This window comes from Gossypium hirsutum, chromosome A12, assembly GCF_007990345.1.
Source record: "Gossypium hirsutum isolate 1008001.06 chromosome A12, Gossypium_hirsutum_v2.1, whole genome shotgun sequence".
NCBI lineage: Eukaryota > Viridiplantae > Streptophyta > Magnoliopsida > Malvales > Malvaceae > Gossypium > Gossypium hirsutum.
In genome coordinates, this window is record NC_053435.1 from 43,151,029 (window position 1) to 43,172,304 (window position 21,276).

General features: G+C 32.2%; 1 protein-coding gene across 4 annotated transcripts; it reads right to left on the reverse strand.

Annotated features, from left to right (window-relative positions):
• Positions 1 to 4,918: 4,918 nt before the first annotated feature.
• LOC107924401 (uncharacterized) lies at positions 4,919 to 9,617 on the reverse strand. 4 transcript variants are annotated; one of them, XM_041084100.1, is made up of 12 exons: positions 9,275 to 9,548; positions 8,982 to 9,053; positions 8,484 to 8,777; positions 7,999 to 8,218; positions 7,692 to 7,849; positions 7,392 to 7,537; positions 7,220 to 7,282; positions 6,971 to 7,063; positions 6,023 to 6,184; positions 5,803 to 5,909; positions 5,528 to 5,688; positions 4,919 to 5,412 (listed from the first exon to the last, which is right to left on the reverse strand). In XM_041084100.1, exons 3-12 carry the CDS (start codon positions 8,587 to 8,589, stop codon positions 5,144 to 5,146), a joined length of 1,485 nt encoding a protein of 494 aa, XP_040940034.1. In that variant the 5' UTR covers positions 8,590 to 8,777; positions 8,982 to 9,053; positions 9,275 to 9,548; the 3' UTR covers positions 4,919 to 5,143. The 4 variants fall into 4 exon arrangements, with proteins under 4 accessions (XP_040940034.1, XP_040940033.1, XP_040940032.1 ...); XM_041084099.1 differs by having other exon boundaries at positions 7,641 to 7,849; positions 9,275 to 9,509; XM_041084098.1 differs by having other exon boundaries at positions 8,484 to 9,053; positions 9,275 to 9,617.
• Between the last annotated feature and the right edge of the window lie 11,659 nt (positions 9,618 to 21,276).

Consider the following 21,276-nt stretch of genomic DNA (forward strand, 5'->3'; position numbering starts at 1 on the left):
ACGAGTAAGACCTTGTTTGGGACAATGGCATCGATATGTGACTACATGTAAGACCACGTCTGGGACGTTGGCATTGTACGATTTATGTGATTATCCGAGTGTCCTATCCAATTCCGAATGGTTCATCGGGCAAAGATAAGTCGAGTTTGAGTATGTAAATTGAGCTAAATGGCCAGGTATGAGTTAGTTCGATGTCTACAAAAAAAGGTAAGTGTGTTCAGCCTATTGCACCTTATTGAATGAGTCTTAATTATATGTAGGTGTGTTTATGCGTATTCGGCCAAATGACTAATATATGTACATGAAATTATATTATGATATATGGGTTTATGTAATTATGAGTATGTGAACTAGGTATACAATGAATATTCGGCCTTGAAGGTTAAATAATAATTTGCTAATTTTGGCTATATAGGCATTCGGTTAAGGTGATAATATAATTAAATACAAATATATATATATATATATATATGACTATATGTATGTAACATGAATACATAAGTGCCTGGATTTTAACTATGAAATGATATAGTACTTTGGTTTAGTTTATTTAAGTTGATAACATCATTGAATTGTTTATTTGCTTATGACTTACTAAGCTTTGATAGCTTACTCTGTGTGTTATATTTACTCTGTTTTATAGATTCTAAAGTCAAGCTACAAGCTCGGGGATTGACAGCCAAGTTCATCACACTATCTACTATTTGGTACATTATTACCTAAACTTAAATTATGACATGTATAGGCTGGTTTGTGTTTTGAAATGTTGGATTTATTTTTGGTTATGTATAAAAGCCATGCGAAAATGGCTAAACCCTTATATTTGAATTTGGTTGTGTTAAGTATGAGCTATGTTTATTTTAGTTTTATAGTTATGTGCTATGAATAAATAATGTTGTGACAGATATTATATGCTTGAAAACGGTTTTCTTATTATGTCTAAATTGGTCTTACATGTTCTTGGATTGAAAGGTTTAATGAGTTAGGTTGATGATAAATTGCTAAGGGAAACTTGGATGTGTATGTGGTACTAGGTGAATAAATTCGGTTATGAGAAATAAAAGGATAATATGTATTTAGTGTATGTTATAATTTATGATAGAAATATGAAAAGTGGAATGAATAAAAGTGTTGGACAGATATACTAGCTTAATTGATTCGGTTACTAAGTGGAAGTATTGCATGTGTTTTATGAATATTTGGTCAAATGTTCTATTATGTATTTAATGCTAAATGTGATTGCTATTTCAAGGTTGATTGCGTATTATGTACAAGTACATGTTAGCATATTCGGCCATGGTACAAAGCATTAAATATTTATATGTGATTACTTATTAAATTATATAATATGGTTGCATGATTAGACATGGATACTAAGGATTTGCTTTTAATGTTAATCGTGGATGACATTAAGAGACTAATAGTTAAGATGTCCAAATATTGATCACTACTTTGTAGTTGAACACGTAACTTTAGGTATATATATAATAAGTATTCTTTGTAGTGTGCGCATGGAATGATTAAATTTATTATGACCATGTATTTTTGTCTTAATAATTATAGTAGGTATGAATAGTCCTTACTGATTAATATCTAAAAGAATTATATGGAAATGTATTATGATTATTGTGAAGTTGTTTCATTTTGTATTAAAGGATAAAGCATGCAAGTTCGATTTGTCTATTACCTAAGTCGCATATGTAGTGGTTTAAATATGTATTATGGCTCATTAAATTCTAAAAAAAATATGTATTATGACTAGTATTAGAAGTATGTTTGACCATGTTGGTCTTTGATAATATAGTGTATATAAATGCATTGATGTAGTAAGCAATACGTTGAGTTTAGTTGCGACTTGTATATACAAGATGTATATCAATGTATGTTCTGAAATTTGAATTAATTTTATTTTTAATTATAAATGAATTTGATTGAGTGAATATTTTATGTAAATGTTTGGAATTGAATTGTTGATCAGTAATGCCTCATAATCCTAATCCGGTGACGGATACGGACTAGGGGTGTTACACACATTATGCCATTTAAGTTCATACCAATACCCAAAATCTCAAACCTTCAATATGGATACATTCAAACATGCATTATTTCACCTAATATCCCAAACATATCCTTCCTCAAACATGGACTATTTCATACTCCAAATACTAATTCAAAAACTACCTATCACAATTATCATTTATAGGAAAATTACCAAACTCAAAACAAAGATCATTTGCACACTTTTATACATCATCAAAATCACCAATATAAACCAACTCACATGGCTATATATATACAATCCAAAACATAAACATTTACAAGTCAATTCAAATGGCCAAAATCATTATCAGCTTATAACCAAAATGACCATAATCCTATTCTTGACTGTCATCACCAAAACATGTTTCTTTAAGTCTATACATGTGTTAAAAAAAGATGTAAGTGCCTTTGGACATTGAGTGTAACATCATTTATCTAGAATCATTGATGGTCTAGGTAAAGAATGTTACAAACTATATCAAGAATTGATTTAACATCTTTTCTATAACCATTAAACAGAACAATACTAGAGACTTGTTGAGAAATGACTTTGGTGGAAGTTGGATTTGCAATAGTAAATTCAATTAGTTGAGTAGTTTAGTGTCAATTTCAATAAATTCAGTCATGTTGGTAATTCTTGATTTGATTAGTGTATTTTTGAAGGCATATTCTCGATTGGTAAAGGTGAAAAGTTGAATTATAAAATTATGATTTTATACTCTACTCTGTGAAACCTATACAACGGTATATCATATGCTCAAAATGGTTGAGTGATGAATGAGAAATTGATGCTCAAAGTAAGCTACTTGTGAATTATGTTGAGAAAAAATGAAAAGCTTAAATCCCACATTGGTTAAATACCAAGTATGAGATATGTATATATATGAGAACCCACTTGAAAGGTTATTGAATGATGAAATTTTAAACCTTGCCTTACGCGTAGGGTTGGGGTTGGGTGTGCACCCGCACAACATGAGCGACTCGAAATGTCTAGACCGGTTGGGCCCAAAAAGGACCTGTGGATATTTTAGCCCAATACGTATTTTATTTTTCTTAGTAAATATTATATAGAATCTGTATTTATTCAAACTGATTTAAAGGCTTCTTTAATGAAAAGATTTTGTATCTTTATTCATGAAAATTTTCAAAATTCCTCCATATTGAATGCCGATAAAAGCCTAAAGAATACTGCAGAATTTTTTAGAGAAACAGAGACACACAACAAATTTTTCACTCTCAAAAATTCATTTTTCCTCTTCAAATTTTCAAACATTTCGGTGATAGAAGAAAGCAAGGTTTGTTCATTAATCACTGCAGAGGTGCTACTACTTCTATCAATTTGTTATTGTATCCTGGGAGACAGTGGACCAATGTTTCTCCAAGTACCATAAGAGCGGCCGAATTTGTCTTAAGAAAACTATGAAAATAGACCTCAATATCTAGTAAAACTGGACTCCTTTTATTCGATATTTGATTTTTCAAAATCTTATTTATTTTAATTGTTTTCAAATATGATGTTTTAAATAAATATAAATATTTACTTTATTTTATTTAAATCTAGTGTTTTTATATAAATATAAATATTTTTTATATAAATATTTGCTTATATTAATTTGTATTATTTGTATATATAATTATTTATATTTATATATATCTGTTCGCTAATGTGTTTTGTCCAACAATTAGATTGATACTTTATTTGTTACTGTGAAGTATCAAACTCAACAAAAATATTTAATCACTTTGGTTCTCCTATGTTCCTTAGAGTATTCACCGAAGTATTTCATTGTAAACAAAATCTACACTATAACTTGGCATTGTACGCTTGTGGTTGATATAAATCTATACTATAACTTGGCATCGTACGCTTGTGGTTGATATAATTTAAAGTTTTACATATTTTAATAGACATAGAATAATTTGATCTAGTTTTTGGTGTCGTTGTTAGGTAGAATTGTATTTAAATTTTTTTTTTATTTTTGAAATTTAAATAAGTTTTTCAAAAGTGCAAGTTAGTTAAGTGAATATCGATCAAAGGAAGTGGAGTTAATTAGCACATTGTTTGCTTTTAGTACTAATTCTACTCTTGCGTGCTAGTTCTTGAGAAGTAGTTTTGATCTTATGATTTTGTTAGAATTGCTTAACTGTTGATATAACCTAGTTTTTATTTGTTGGTTTGGCTTGCTTGAAATTGTGGATACTTGGTATTGGTTGTGGATATTGTCTTGTAGTTTTTCTCACAAGTTCGTTAATGTTACATGCATAGGAAAAATAAGATAATACTGCCTTTAGATTTTGAAATTGAACGAATTCTTAAAGCTCTTAAGAAGTCCAAAAAGTGGTGGAGCCTTATCGACTCGAGTGTATATAGATGGAGAATCATAGCCCTAGAGAGGTACCAATTCAATCAAACCAAGCTCATAAAAGTTTTAAGTGACTATGCCATGCCCACTGTGATAAATTAACAAATCAATTTCTAGCTAAATACTTTACTCTAAAAGGATAGTTAAGTTTAAGATGGATATCACTCATCACTCATTTTTAGCCATTTGAGGTCTCCATAGTCTATTTCCAAAGCTATCAATTTTAGAACCAATACACTTGTACATTACTAAATTTTCCAAATAACCAAAATTATTAAACCAAACCTCAGTATAATACTGTGATACTCTCGTAATTCAAGTGGAGCTTTCATAAAAAAAATATCTTATCATGTATTAATCCCTTCGAATATATTTTAATTATTAATCTATTATTAATCTAATAGTGCTCTAAAATACTTAATTTAGATTAATTAATTCATATATGTATTATTTATAAATGTAATTTTAACTTTAAAAAAATTACCTCTTTCATCATAATAGCAAAATCGAGAAAATTTAAAAGAATAATAGGTAAAGATTAGAAAAACCAGATACATTTTCAGTTATAATTTCTAACATTGCAAACATAAAACACCTAAGACAAAACAAGGGCACCATTCTCAGCCATTCCAAAACTTCGCCCGTCAAGCCCTAAAAATGGCGAATGTTAATTTTGAATTTGCCACCATCTTTCAACTGTAATAATGTATTCAACCTACAATCGACCATTAGCTACTTTTTTATGACCAAAGAAACCACCAACGGCGAGATCTGGTGGAAGCACTGCTCAAACTACTTCTAGGTGTTACAGTGATCCTCTCAGCATTTGCGGCTGCCCATTTGCTGAAATCAGGCGAAGAAACAAGTTCTTTGACAGCCTTTTTTGTGGAGTCTCTGGTGAACTTCTCCCACTCACCTTTAGAAAATTTTCTCCTCTCTGGTGTGTTGTGAAAGATGGATGGGAAAGAGTCTATATCTGACAGCTGACTTGGAGATGTCTTGGTAGTTCCTGAAGGAGTGGCCGTGAAAAATACATGAGTTGTTTTCCTTAATTGGTCAATTGAAAAACAACCAACTTTTCTTAGGTTGTATATAAATAAAAGGATCAAAATCCGGGAGCAAACCTAGAAGAGAAGTATTGCAAGAAGCAAGGGGTAAGGGCTTAGACCGTCTATTAAGGAAATTAGAGTCTTCAGGTTTCCTGTACGTATATTCGTCATGAGAATATAGATCTGGTGATAAATCAGGAATTTGAGTGTTTCCTTTGGCTAACTTGAACAGCTTCCTGCAGAAGTAATCCAACATAATGTTATGCAATAAAATCTAGTGCGATGAAAAAGGAACAATGTCAAGGATGAAACCAAAGCATAAATTTAGAAACCAAAGCATAAATTTATACTTGTATACACGGCGCAGGAATCTCAATCGAGTGACTTTACACAAAACTGATGAGAGCATTATCCCAGATAAAAATGCCTCCACCGCAAGGATGGGATCCATAGAACTCTGCAAACATAGTAAATTATAGTTTTAACAAAGAACGAAAAAACAATTAGCCATGGGTCGGGGATATTTTCATTGAGTTTGAGAAAGTAGAGAGACTTGTGAAGAGGTACAACCTGAAGCATCATGATAGCAGCCACTATCCGGATGGTCCAAGCAACAAAGTAAGATGTGCTTATGTCAATTGATCCATCTTCGGTGAGGACAAGTTTGCGAACAACCCAGAAACCCAACCAAGCTCCAGCCAGAACAAGAAAACCCAAGAGAAATATAGCCAACTGAAATTTAAACATAAAAAGCAGTTCTCCGGATTATCAGGAAATATTTGCAAAGCTTCTCAGCAGCTACCACATCCATTTATAAAAGTTCAAACCACTGAGCCATAAATACATGTCACACATGTAACATTTAGCTGCAACCAATATGTAGTTAAAATGTGCAGATAAGAAAAATGCCCGTATTTGAATCTGGAACCAACTGAAATAAAGAGTGCAAGTAGAGAAACTCTAGTCTCAATACTAGAATGAAGGTATAAATCTAAGCCAATTGGCAAATCAAGTATTTAATTCAGAAATTTTTGCATTTTTTGGGGGGTTTAAAATAATACATGGATTGTTTTGTTACTTTAGAACACCTATATGCAATGATAAAATATTGATTACAACTGGAAGGGGAACAAAGGAAGAGGAGACAATAGCTAGATTTCAAACAATTCATACAACCATTAAAAATTAAACACCATAATTTTCAAGAGACAGGAAGTATTCAATATAAAGAAACCCTTAACAGAATAGAACTTTAGCAATTCTACATTGATTTTACCATTTCATTTTACATAATGATATCATATGAACAACAGTTTGATTTGACGGCCAAAATCCATAAGATCTTTAATCATTCATGGTTCACTCGCTACCCAGTCAAATTTACAGTGTCTCATCCAACATGAACAAAGTAATTGATAACAATAATAATTAGTGACTGAAAAATCCTAGAGGTTACGCTCTATATCATAGAGAAACATAGAGCAAGCGAACAAAAATATTTGCAGGAGACTTACATACAGGATTATACATGTCTTCAGTGATTCCCATTTCTGAAAGTATTGATTGCACCAACTGTGGTATATAGCGGAGAAGTATAGATCCCAAACCAAGCTAAAACAATGACAATACCATACGTGAGAAGAATTAACAGAAGACATAGGCATAAACACATACGCATGCATATGGAAATGTGCACATAAACACACACAGACAAACAATAAAGTGGCAGAAAAAGGAGATCATCTCATCTGTACAGTTTATACTCACCATAGATGAATATATAACAATAGCAAGTGAGCTCTTCCGACCAGTTGGGAGAAGCTTCATTCCCTATTAAACATAAGAATATTAATCATAACAGAGATTGATAACTGAACAGACAACAACAGTGAGCACAAGTTGAGGAACTTTCAAGTAATTCATCAATCACAGTATTTACCTGAAACAGGACTATTAATACCACAAGGATAACCCCGATTGCCATTGCACCACCATAGTAAAATACTAATGATTGGCTTAGTGTATATGCCACACTCCACAACACAATGCCCAGTGCTAAAAAAACTATACGATATTGGAAAAATTCTGCAAAAAAGATGAGCAGGTAAATGATCAAAGAACAGGGTCCGTAAACAAGTTTCAATTGTCAAGACATAAAGCAACACAGATAGAAGGATCACAAATATACCCTCAATTGTCAAGACATAAAGCAACACAGATAGAAGGATCACAAATATACCCTCTTCAATTGACACTTCAAGCGTCTGTGTGGAAGAACTGGTCATTCGTATATCTAAGAGCTTGTGATCGAAAGGAGACATCGATTTAGCCCATAATCCGTTTGAAACCTTCTCCCACTTGCCTTGAGGGCACATCCCTATCCCAAGTGAAGCATTCCTGCAAAAACAAAGATATCAGTCAGAAATAAGGTTCAAATTTTGCAAGTTTTCAACAGATAGAAACCTTCTAAGTTGAAAACTTCTAAGTCTGTTCTTTTAAAGAATTTATCACTGAATTCAACCAAGTAGTTATGTGAAACCACATACCTGTGGAAGCAAACTGCAACATTAGGTCTGCGTAGGGTGGAATTTCCTTGTGAAACCTTCAGCTTGACTGAATGAGCAAATTTCATGAGATTCCTAAACCTAGGCAAACCATCAACGTGAACTCTTTCGCAAACAACTTTAGTTCCAGGCTTTAAACCAGAAGACTTCTCCACTTGTACGCCAGGAGTTAACTGCAACGTCTTATTAGACTCCCCAACAACTGCAAACATAAAAAACATGATACAATCAAAATTTAAGAAATTTCCACTACTAAGACATTATTATGAGCAATTACAAGAAATATGATAAGCACAGACAACCCAACCAACTAAAGCTATTTGAACATTTGATTCCTTATCCATCTAATTTCATCAAGATTTAACTCTTTAACCACTAAAAGGCAAAAAGAAAACCCTAATTCATAGAATTCAGAGAGTTAAGAAAAACATGCAAGAAGTAAGAAAGAGAAAGAAGGCAGAGAGTACCCAAAGAAAGTTTCTGGGCAGATGCAAAGGAGGAAAAACTTGAAAGAAGGAAGAAGATAAGGCAGAGAAGCAAAGCAGAGGGGAGGTCCCGTTTCCTGATACCCATTGTTGAGTCGGAGTTGAGAGATTGAGGAAAGCATGCATAGGCAGGACTTTGAAAATACGGTCGGAGTCGGAACCGGTCGTTTTGGTGTCTGTTCGATGGCTTTCTTGTCTTTGGTGGTGCCTTTTTAGCTCTTTTATTAGTAGCGTCGTTTTGGTCTTTTTTCACTCCAACACCAATCTTAGAACCTACTGTAACGGACCCAACTTCCAAAACACAGAAAATTAAGAGACATACATGATAGCTTAAAGCACTCACAACATCATAGTCATAGTCCATGCTTTTGTAACATCTTACCCGTTCTTTGATTGTTCACTGGTATTCAACATCAACAGTTCATTAATTTAACTTAGCTAAGTTACCTGGTGTTGTTGTTGTTCAGTTTCAATTGGTACCTTTCTGATATGAAGTGCTTTCTGGACACTGATATCAGTTGCCCAAACTTTGCAAAGGTAACAATAATAGTTCTGTAATATGGCTTAGTCAGCAGCTCGATTTATCTAAACAGAGTCTAAAACACAAGTGAAAACTAAAAACACAACTTCATTTCTCAAACCTCAAACTCAAAGTTTAAAATAAAACAAAATAAATTACACACGCTCAAATCCAGCCAAAAACCAAGCAACCCGTCATTCCCTCATCTACAATACACATCAAGAGTCAAGAAAATGCTTAAATTTTCAAGTACCTATTTTTACTTGAGTCTTTCTTGATCTTTGTTTTGTTTCTCCATTTTTGATGCAGACATGAGGAGAAGGAAGGACTAAGCAAGGATTAGAAGTTAGATCTTAGATTCATGAGATTTTTATGGGAAAAAGTTTTAGGGAATAGGGAGTTTTGAGGTTAAAAAAGAGAGTTTTCTAACTTTCTGTTTCGGACAGAGCGAAACAAAGAAACAAAAACAAATGCTGGAAAAAGATAGAAGGTTATAATTTGTGAATTAGGCCCGCTTTCTAAAGATTTTTTCGGCCTCACCCGGCTCATTCTGAATTTGTTTAAATATCTTTTTATTGTTATTTGCTGTCATTTTTACAATGATTTATTTTTATTATTTAGTTAATTTATTCACTCGTCAAAACTCGAAACTTTGTTTAAAAAATGAGAGTATTTGGATAAAATATAAACTCAAAAAATTAGATTAGATAAAAAAAATAGGCATCAAGTAAAATTTTTTTTTGACCTGTCCAGCTCAGCCTGAATTTACCTAAATATTTTTTTACTGTTGTTTTATTGTTATTTGTTGCCATTTTGATGATATTTTACTCTCATTTTATTATTATATTGGTACTATTTTATTATTATTTAGATATTATATTAGAATTATTTAAATATAAAATTTTTTTAATATATTTTTAATTTTTGATAAGAAAATATTTTAATATTTTTAATATTTTTAATGTATTAAATTTTTAATATTTATTTTTATATAAAAAATTAATATATATATAAAATTAATACAAGCATATGGGGCTGAATTTAAATAAAATTTTAAACTTATTTTTCAATAAGTTAGATTGGACTCAAATTTAAAAAATAAACTTAAAATTTTAGATTAGCTCCACCCGACCCATGATTGGGTATAATCGTGATGGGGGCCATGATGTTTTTTATGGGTTTGGCCTAAGTTTGGGGATTTGGGTATTTGAGTGGGAATGGGTGGGTGTGGCTGATGGTATTTGGACTTTGGGTCGATTTTGTGTTTAAAACATAGTTTTCATTTAATATTTTTATGGTTTATTTGGTTATTAGTTATATTTGTTAGTTATTTTAATGGGTTATTTAATGATTACTTATATTTGTTCATTATTTTGGTTTTGTTATCTGATTGTTATTTTTTATATTATTAATAATTATAGTTATGAAATTATGATTATTGTATAACTAATCATAAAATAAGGTTTAATTTATTAAAAAATTATGCATTATAATTTGAGGTAGATTCAATTTTGGTGATGCTATTAGTAACATAACACTTTCATTTTAAAGATTATATTATTATGATTTTATACAAATGAAGCATGCCATTAGGTGAGGAGTTCCCGACTAAAGGGTGCATCAAGCGAAGATATAGGATGGCATTTTAGATCTTTTATGCCAAATATAAAACGAAATATTGCATGTAAACTATGTGGAATAGTTATTAAAGGAGGAATAATGCAATTTAAAAATTCCATTGCTTATAAAACCAACAATGTTGCACAATGCCCAAATGTAACTAATATGTGACATTTTATATGTTTTTCAAAATTTGTAATTTTATATTTATCAATAAATATTATATAATAATATAAATGTGTGAATCAATAATATAAATGTGTGAATCATTAATCATTTTTATTTTCTTAACAGGAATCATCAAAAAAAAAATGATGAACCTTTTAAAAGAAAGCAAAGAGAAAGAAGTTGACAATAAAAGAAGACAAGATGAATTTTTAACCTGATTAAGAGAAGATGATGACTATGAGGGATTTGATGATAAGGATTCTACTATTAAACAAGCTACTTAGGACAGTCTCTAACCACAACACGAATGAAATAGGAGGCAAGAATTCAAAAGAAGTAAAGTTGGTTGGAGTAACATTATGATGAAGGATAAACTCCTTAATGGTCTATTGCACAATATTTTGGAGAAAGAATAAGAAAATACTGTCCAAGTAAGTTCAAGTTTGTTTTAAGAGGAGCTATACCTGAATTAGTCAAAAGTAAGAGCTCAAAGCAACCAAAAGTGACTCTATTTTAAAGACTCTAAAAAAGAAGTTAGGTGAATCATTATATAATTTTTTTTATATAAGAGTGACTTCCATTTCAATTAACAAATTCTCCTTAGTTATATAACTTAATTGAAGTGGTCGGAGAAATTGGGATGATTATCATCTAATGATATTATTATGAATTATGTTTAGCTTATTATCTAAATCCACAATTTCAATTTGGGGTGGAGCGTTCTATGAACATATTATGTGAAACATTAGAAGGTACAAAAGATGTAATTAAAAGACTTGAACCTTGTATAGATACTCAAATAAGAATGATTAGCCTTGTTAGATTCAAATAATTTTATATATAATTTAGTTATATATTTTGAAATGGATTTATTTATTTCTTTTTTGTTCAATCTTTTATTAGAGCAATTGTTCTTTTTTCGAGAAAGAAGAGACATTTATCACTCCACAGGCATAAAGCCTAGAAGTAAATGAATCCGGGTAAATTAATAATTAAATCATTTAATTTTTTTGTTAAGGGTTTATTCATTTATTTTAATTTATATTATTTAATTATATTGTAAATTTTAAACTTATTTTAAAATTAAATAATATTATGTAGCTAAAGTACTTAGTCAAACTGTCACACCCTAAAATAAAGCCTAAGAATTTTAGGGGTATTTTAAGAATTTTAGCCTTAGAGTGTTCAAAATTTTGTGACATGGCATATCGGTAATGTTTTCAATTATGATTTTTAGAAAATTAAATTAATTTCTGAAAATGAGTTTTAAAAACCTTTAATTTTGAAGTTAGGACTGATTTGTAAAAAAATCAAAATTTAGAGTTTTTATGAAGCAATTTAACTAGATTTCAAAATTCAAGCTAAAAAACTCTCTTCTCCAAGTTATTTCACGTAAAAACTACCCAAAGTTTGTGTTTGTCGTCCATTGATTCTCTCTTGCTATTTCAATCAATTTTGAACTCCAACTGCTAGTTCCTTTTGATTTCTATCATCTCCTAAGTTATAAACCTCTATAAAAACCAAGAAAAGCACCTAAAACACCATAGTTTCCTCCATTGTCAAGCTTGTGGGTTTTTTGGGTTTTCGATCACACATTGATTTTCTTCATCTAAGGTAACGATTCAATTCCTTATGAGTTTTTAATGTTATCTAGTCTTTAAAACTAAGTTTTTAGCAATTAAAATGCATGTTTTAAATAAAAGCCAAAAATTGGATTGTTAATGGTGGATTTCGGGATTTTACATAAAAATGTGGTTTCAAAGTATTTTTCAATTAGTTTTAACATGGTTATAATGTTACTAAACTTACTTCGAAGTTTCGTTAAAGATTTCTTGAGTTTTAATGAATTTTCGAAAAATAGGCATAAAACATATCGAAAAAGTCAATATAATGAATTGAGTAGTTTTTTGTAGTTTAAAGGTAATTGAGTAGTTTTTTGTAGTTTAAAGGTTGAGAATTAGTTGTAGGTGAATTATAAGATGAATGGAATTGATTTTAGGTGAAAGAATTGAGTATAGATCGAGATATTTGAAATTAAAGTTTGCTATGTTATAAGTTTCGGTTACATGAGAACTTAGTTTAGGCTTATGCAACACCCTCTGTAACACCCCTTACCTGTATCCGACGCCGGAACAGGGTACGAGGTATTACTAGACTTGAGTACTTGTAATCATTTAAAACCGAGACATAAAATTTCATTAATTTTAAACTTTTCAAACATATTCAAGACTATCTACATTAAATGACTTTATACAATAGAGACCTTCAAATAACATATGTCAGTATTTTAGGCCAACTCCTAGCAACTTACTAATAATTAACCGAGTCCCCATACATTCCAAAGACTTAAAAATACTTTAAAACCTTTATATATCGATCAATAGTTTGATAGTGTGATTTAACCTCCGGCGACCTCCAACTCGAGCTAACATCTGCAACACTATAGGAAAAAGGAAAGGAAGGGAGTAAGCATTATAGCTTAGTAAGTAAATATGTAAATATTAATAAACAATACATTATCATACATTAAACAAAGTTACAATATGTTCCCGGAACATTACCATCACAAACACACATACTTTCACTATTAAAATTATAAACAGGTTCAAAATAAGCTGTCTAGCAGAGTACCAGCAGCTAAATTATTTATTTCTGGAGCTAAAAAACTCAAAATTACAAACTGTTAATTTTCCTTGAAACTAGATTCATTTATATTCTTACCATAAAATTTTCAGAATTTTTGGTCTAGCCAATTAGTACAGTTTATTCATTGAAATTACCCCTGTTTCACTGCTCAACTGCCCTGACCACTCTTCACTACAAATCAAGTTTCTCTTCGTACAAAACTCATATTATGTTATCGTTTATTTTATTTGAAACTAGACTCATTAAGGATTTAAAAAATATAAATTATATCCCATAATTGTTTTTTTACAAATTTTAATGATTTTTCAAAGTCAGAACAGGGGATCATGTAGTCATTCTGAACCAGTCTCATAGAAACTTAAATATCTCAGAATATAGAATTCCTTTGCTTGCTCTGTTTCTGTTATATGAAAATAGACTCATTAAGATTTAATTTGATATCTCATTTAGTCTCTGATTCAATTTCTATTATTTTTGGTAAATTTTTAGATTCCCATCACTGCAACTTTCCAGAACAGTTTTATTGTCAATTTTGATTTTTCACACTTCAATTATATTCATCACTTACCCATAACAATCTTTCTGATTTCCAATCACATATCAAGCATATTACTCATAAGTTACACACGTATATACTTACACTTATCTTCACAAAGTCATACACAATTTCATTTAATCAATTTCCCAGTTGAACACTTCAGAATAATAACATATACGCGATGGTATCGTACACAGTCCACCTTTAAAATCGAAGCTCTCTTGTACACATAGTGGCCTTCACTTAGCACCACTCATGTGACCTAGCTCGATTGTACACATAATTTTGGCTCTCTTGTACACATGGTGTACACATAGTATCACCAATGTGACCTAGCCACTTTATCTCGTAGCTCTCTTGTTTACATGGTGTCCTTCACCTGGAACCACACATGCAACCTAGCTACATCTATCTCGTAACTCTCTTGTTTACATGGTGTACACATAGTATCACCCATGCGACCTAGCTACGTCATAATGTCTCGTAGCTCTCTTGTACACATGGTATACATCCCGTATTACACATGTGACCTAGCTACATACCATCTGTATCTTTCGATTTCGAAGGTTCAAACGGGAAGTATCTTACTTTCTAATACTTTATTCCATTATTCCAATAGTCAATTATGATTCAAAAATCAGCTACAATACATAAAATATGATGAAATATAAAAACGTAATAAAGATAATGTATTATTTACATACAAACATACTTTCTCATTTCCATGTCTAATTAATATTGAACATTTAAATCATCATAATTATACTTACTTTCAACACCTCGGCAATCATAGTAAATATATTAATTTTACATTGAAACATGCATAAATTAATGCTTATTATACATATGAACTTACCTCGATACTAAAACGACCATTTTACCAACTTTCTCGATTTTCGATTTTTCTCCCATTCTAGGTTCAAATCTCATTTTTCGGGATCTAAAACATCATATTTTACTTATTTAATTAATGTACTATTCAAAACAGTCCTTAATTCAAACTTTGGCAAAATTATAATTTTGCCCCTAAACTTTTGCATATTTACACTTTTGCCTCTAGGCTCAGGAATTAAACTTCATCCCTTATTCTTATCTTTTATGACATGCTGATCATTTTTCCCTTCTATGGCAACATCAAATTCTCACTCTAACACATAGTTATGAACAATAATAACTTTTACCGATTAAGCCGTTTTACTCATTTTTGCTCAAAACTGCTTAGCAAAAGTTGTTTAACATAATTTCAGCCTTCATATTCTACCATAAAACATCAAAATAAACACATTTAACCTATGGTTATTTTTCCAAATATGAACCCTAGCTTAAATTATTGCTAGAATAAGCTTAATCAAGTTACCGGGATTCTAAAAACATAAAGAACTTGAAAAACGGGGCTAGAACGGACTTACTATTGAGCTTGGAAAGCTTGAAAACCCTAGACATGACTTCCGCCATGCTAATTTCGGCCTCCATGAAAAAGATGAGTCAATTTTGGCTTTATTTTCCCTTTTTATTTCTTTTAATTACCAAATGACTAAAATGCCCTTAAGGCCTTTCTTTAAAATTGTCCTATTCATGCCCATTTTTGTCCAAACGAAATATAATGGTCTAATTTCCATTTAAGGAGCTCCTCTTTAAAACCCATTTCAATCAAGTACTTATGAATTAGAACACGTATTTTGCAACTTTTGCAATTTAGTCCTAAAAGTCCAATTAAGCACTTTATCAGTAAAATTTCTTAACGATATTTTTACACAATATTTTAATCAATAAATAAACCTTAAAACTTAATCGGAATAAATTTTTTGACTTCGAATTTATGGTTCTAAAACTATCATTCCGTTTAGGCACTAAATCGGGCTGTTACAGCAACTTCTGCAAATAAGCCCTAGTAGGCAAATTAAACATGCAATCTATAAAATTTCTTATCAATACTCCAACACATGCATCTAATCACTCGGTAAACCATAAAAAAATTAATCCAAATAAACTTTTCTATCTCAGATTTATGGTTTCGCAACCACTATTCCATTTAGGCCCTATTTTGAGATGTTACATTTTTCCCCCTTTTAGGGATTTTCGTCCCCGAAAATCTTACCAGTAAAAAGATTCAATATCTTTCCTCAAAATTTCTTAAACATCTCCAACCAAATTTTCTTCAAAGCAGTACTTTCAAAATCACCCCACTATCAAATTGAAATTCAATATAACTAAGTTTCAACTCTGTATGACCTCTATATTAATCGAAAACTATTTCCAATTCTCACATTTGCTTTCACTTTTTTTTAACCAAAAACTCTGCATTCAGCTATTAATATAGCTCAATCATTATTCTTCTGTCTAATTCTATCATTACTAAATCCACATTATCTCATTCACAATCAAAATTTATTTTAAAAAAAATCCAGCAATCATATACTTTAAGCATCATACCTGGATGAGTTAATTAACTAAGTCTAATCTTTCTTTAACTGTGACATTTCAGAATTCAGAAAATCTTCATATTAACTTGACATCTTTTCTGCAACTGAGTTCATTTATTAAACCATTCTCAAATGCTATCACATTGTCAATTAATCTTATTGGAAGGGGGTGAGGCTGTAACACTTCTAATTTGCCTCTTATATATTCATGCATATAACTTACCACTCATCAATATATATATAATTTGCTTCAAATAACTCAACATGCATATTCATTTTACACAACCCTCCTATCATCTTATACAAACAAATACACTTATACATGTGTTCATAATTCTCAAATAGAATTACTCATAACATTCATTTAATTTCACAAGTTACACTCATAGCATCACACAATTGCCAATCAACATGAACACTTATCATAATATAAACTTTCCCTTCATCTCATCTTTCATATTCCAAGAGAAATTCTTATTCACGACTCATTCATTATCACATAAACATCATGAACTAATACTTTTACCTTTTACGAGTCTCATTTCATCTTAATATTATCACAGTTATATAATTCACTTTAGATAGACTTACACACATATTCATATCTTAAAAAAATGCACTCAAACATACATTCCATGAATTTGATTAAATCTATTTATCACGTTCACTTAGCTGAATAAGTTAGACACATAATATCATGTCAATGTCAAATGAACATGGATGAGTTTATAACGATGTAAACTTTCGTTTCTTTTCACTTTTCTATATTTCTCCACTTATGGCTATTTCATTTACACTTGATCTCACACATATCATCACAAGTCACCAAGATCAATTTTTAAGTACACCAATATATCCACCAAATTATATGAACTTACTTAACCCCTTTTTACATTATCAATGGTAGCTCGGTTGGAAAACACTTCTGTGTCAACAGAACTATTTCATCGGGATCGGGAGGCATCACACTATCATAGGTAGTAATATGGCATGTATAGCTTAACTCTTACACATGCTAGATGTAACACCCCGAATTTGGGCCTAGAAGTATTGGGCCTTGAGTGTGGGTCCGTAAGGAGGTTTTATATAGGTATTTAATTGTGCAATGAAATGACACAATTAAATGTCCGCTTTGGTGGTTAATGGCCCTGAGAAGTGTTAGAGAAATCTTGGGTTTAAACTTGGGCTCTAGCAAAATTTTTGGTATTAAGTGAAAAAAAATCTAGATGCTTGGATGAGGGTTTTTAAATTATTGTGTTAAATAAATGACACAAGGAAGCTTGTAGTCTAGTGGTTGTGGCGTCATTAAGGTTGTATGGGAGCCTGGGTTAAAGCCTTGGCTCTTGCAATTTATTTTGGGTTTTTTAAAGGGAACCTGGACTTTGGCCTTTAGACCTTATAATTAATTGGGGATAAAATATGACACAAAAAGCCTTGTGGCTTAGTGGCAAGTATCGTGTGGAGCATCTGAGGGGAGGCATGGGTTCGATTCCCATGGTAAGCAAGGAGCATTTATTTTGCTAACAGGGGGCGGCAAGAGTTGGTGTTGAATTTAAACTCTAATGTTGGAGGGATCCCACATCAGGAAGCTAATATAAGAGTGGACGCGAAGCTGGCTTTAAATAGAGAGAACCATGAGGAGAGTAAATGTACCTTTCTTGGCTGATCCCTTTCGCTGAATGGCGTGCTCGTTTGGGTTGGGCGTCGGCTAAGAGTGCTCGGAGTGTGGATTAACTCCAGTCTCCTATCAGGTGTGTATTTCTTACTACTCTAGCTGTAGGATGGCTACTTCGGGCCGCGATGGGCCGAAATAGGTCATGTGGGCCCAATGGGCCTACGGGCCCAATTGGATAAGTTGTTTGATTGTGTAGTAAATATTAGACTAGGCTAGGTGAATCTCATATCTGTGGTTAGATTTGGGCTAAAAGGGCCACACGAGCGTGTGGGCCCATTTGGGCCGAGAATAGGCTTTAGGCCCATTCGTATTGTTATCCCTGTTTAGAATACTTTAGTTTACTAAAATTACCGAAATACCCTTAGTTGTAAAAATACTGAAAAACCCTCGATTTGTAAAATTACTGAAATACCTTCGACTTGTAAAATTACCAAAGTACCCTAAATTTACAGAATTACTGTTTTACCCCCGATTTACATAATTACCATTTTACCCCCAATTTACATAATTATCGTTTTACCCTCGACTTACAGAATTACTGTTTTACCCTCGATTTATAGAATTACCATTTTACCCTCAATTTATAGAATTACTGTTTTACTCTTGATTTACAGAATTACTATTTTACCCTCAATTTACAAAATTACTAAAATACCCTTGGTTTGTAAAATTACCAAAATAACCTTGGTTTGTGAAATTATCGAAATACCCTCAATTTGTAAAATTACCAAAATACCCCTGATTTACAAAGTTACAGAAATACCCTTGACTTTCTAAAAATTATAGAAATACCATTGGTTTACAAAATTACTGAAATACCTTTGGTTTGTTGATTTACCAAAACACCCTTGTAGGATGAAATGACTAAAATACCCCTATTAGGGTAAAGTGACCGTAAAGCCCCTGTAGGGTAAAGTGACCGTACCCCTGTATGGTAAAATGACGAATATGCCCTTATGTTCCGTATGACTGATGTGCTTAGGATTTACATATATTGATATTGGATTAGTTAAGTTTGAGTGACAGGTGGTGGTTATCGTAGGCGATTGATTTTGGAAACGTTTCAACTTCAACCCGTAACAGGTGTGTACTAACCCTTGTAATAGCTTAGATTAATATTTGCTGAGAAGTCGAAATGTTAAAATACAGGTATTTCGAGAACTTGTAATGTTACGTTTGGGTATAGATGCGATAAATATGATAAGATCGGTGTTTGGATCGATGGAACAGGTAAGAACTCAATTTTGTGCACGATGGTAAGTTGGGCCTCAATGGGCTAAAATTGGGCCCAATGGGCTTTCGAACCCATTTGGGTAGAATTGATAGAAAATGGAATTTGGAAAAGTTGCATGTTAACACGGTTAATATTGTTGTAAAATTTGGGTTAAGTAGGCTAAATCAACATTCGTAGGGCCTATTAGGGGTTTTGGGCCCAAAAGCCCGAATTTGATAAAGTTGGTTAAAGATCATTGTTTAAACACTCGGAAATATTGATAATTGTAATGAACATGGAAAACCCTGATATTTGGTAAAATTACGACAATACCCTTATAATGTGAAAAATGACTATTGTGCCCTTGTGGGCAAGTGACTGACTTGGACTGTGTGGTTGACGGATTTGATTGTGAATATATGTTGGTAATATGAATGACTTGACTGTGATTGTTTAATTCAAATATGGGCATGACATTCTGCATACATGACATATTGCATTGGGTTGGGTTTTTATATGGATGGAGGAAGTGCAAAAGGGCTTATGCCCCAGTTTACCGAAAAGGGCTTATGCCCCAGTTTATTGAAAAGGGATTATGCCCCAGTTTACCGAAAAGGGCTTTTCCCCAGTTATTAAAGAGGCTATGCCTCCAGATATATGATAAAGCAGCTATGCTGCTAGTGGTGTGTTGGTTGGGTGGGTTGAGTTATTCCCCACATGGTGTGTTGGTTGGTACGGGTGGAGAGTAGCGGATGGTGGGTTGAGTAGTCTCCCCAAATGGGCTTGCATACATTCATTGGTATTTCATGTGATATTGAAATGGGCTTGCATACATCCATTGACATTACATGTGATATTGAAATGGGCCTATGGGCCATACCGTTTACAGTAAAGGCTTCGGCCCAATAAAATGATTTATGAAAAGGCTTTGGCCCAGTGATATGATTTATGAAAAGGCTTCGGCCCAGTAATCGTTAAACGAAAGGCTTCGGCCCAGTATATGTCAAGACTAAATAGGGCTTTGACCCAGATTGTACTGATACTGTGTTTTCACTGTTTGTTTGTTATTGGGATTACACACTAAGTTTTCGTAAACTCACCCCGTTTCTAACTGTGCAGGTAATCCCTAAGCTTAGATGGTTTAGAGCTGCGAGGGACTCGGAGATGGCCATACTACTGTTTCTGTTTCTTTTAATTGCAATAAGTAGCCGATTTATTTCCTTATAAGTTTTATCTTACTAATATTATTATTTGGTTTTGGGTTGTAATAAGGCCATTTTAATTATTTTTCTGGGATTATTTTATTTTTAATTTTAATCTGTTTGTTAATAAATGGGCTAGACTTTGGACGTGTTTTCCAAATGATAATTGTTTCCAAAATAACACCACGCCACGATTATCCGATTTATCAAAGATTTCAACTTAAATAAATTACAACTCGATTTAACCAAGTGTGGCAATGGTTGTGGGCATGTCTAGGATTGGATCCATTAGAAGAGCTTGGTACTTAAGCAGCCTTCATGGCTCACCTCCTCTGTTACAGATTCCTACCTGGTGCCCAGCTCCCATTCACTTTGTTAGCTTAACAAAAGTCAGTTTTTAAAGAACTAAAACGAAACATGGGTTTTTAACTTCAATGTGGCACATCAGATTCGGCCATAACGTCTGGGCCGGGTTTGGGGTGTTACACTAGGTTAGTCCGAGAACTGACTAAACCATAGCTCTGATACCACTAAATGTAACACCCCTTACCCGTATCCGACGCTGAAATAGGGTACGAGGTATTACTGGACTTGAGTACTTGTAATCATTTAAAACCGAGACATAAAATTTCATCAATTTTAAACTTTTCAAACATATTCAAGACTATCTACATTAAATGACTTTATACAATAGAGACCTTCAAATAACATAGGTCAGTATTTTAGGCCAACTCCTAGCAACTTAATAATCATTAAACGAGTCCCCATAC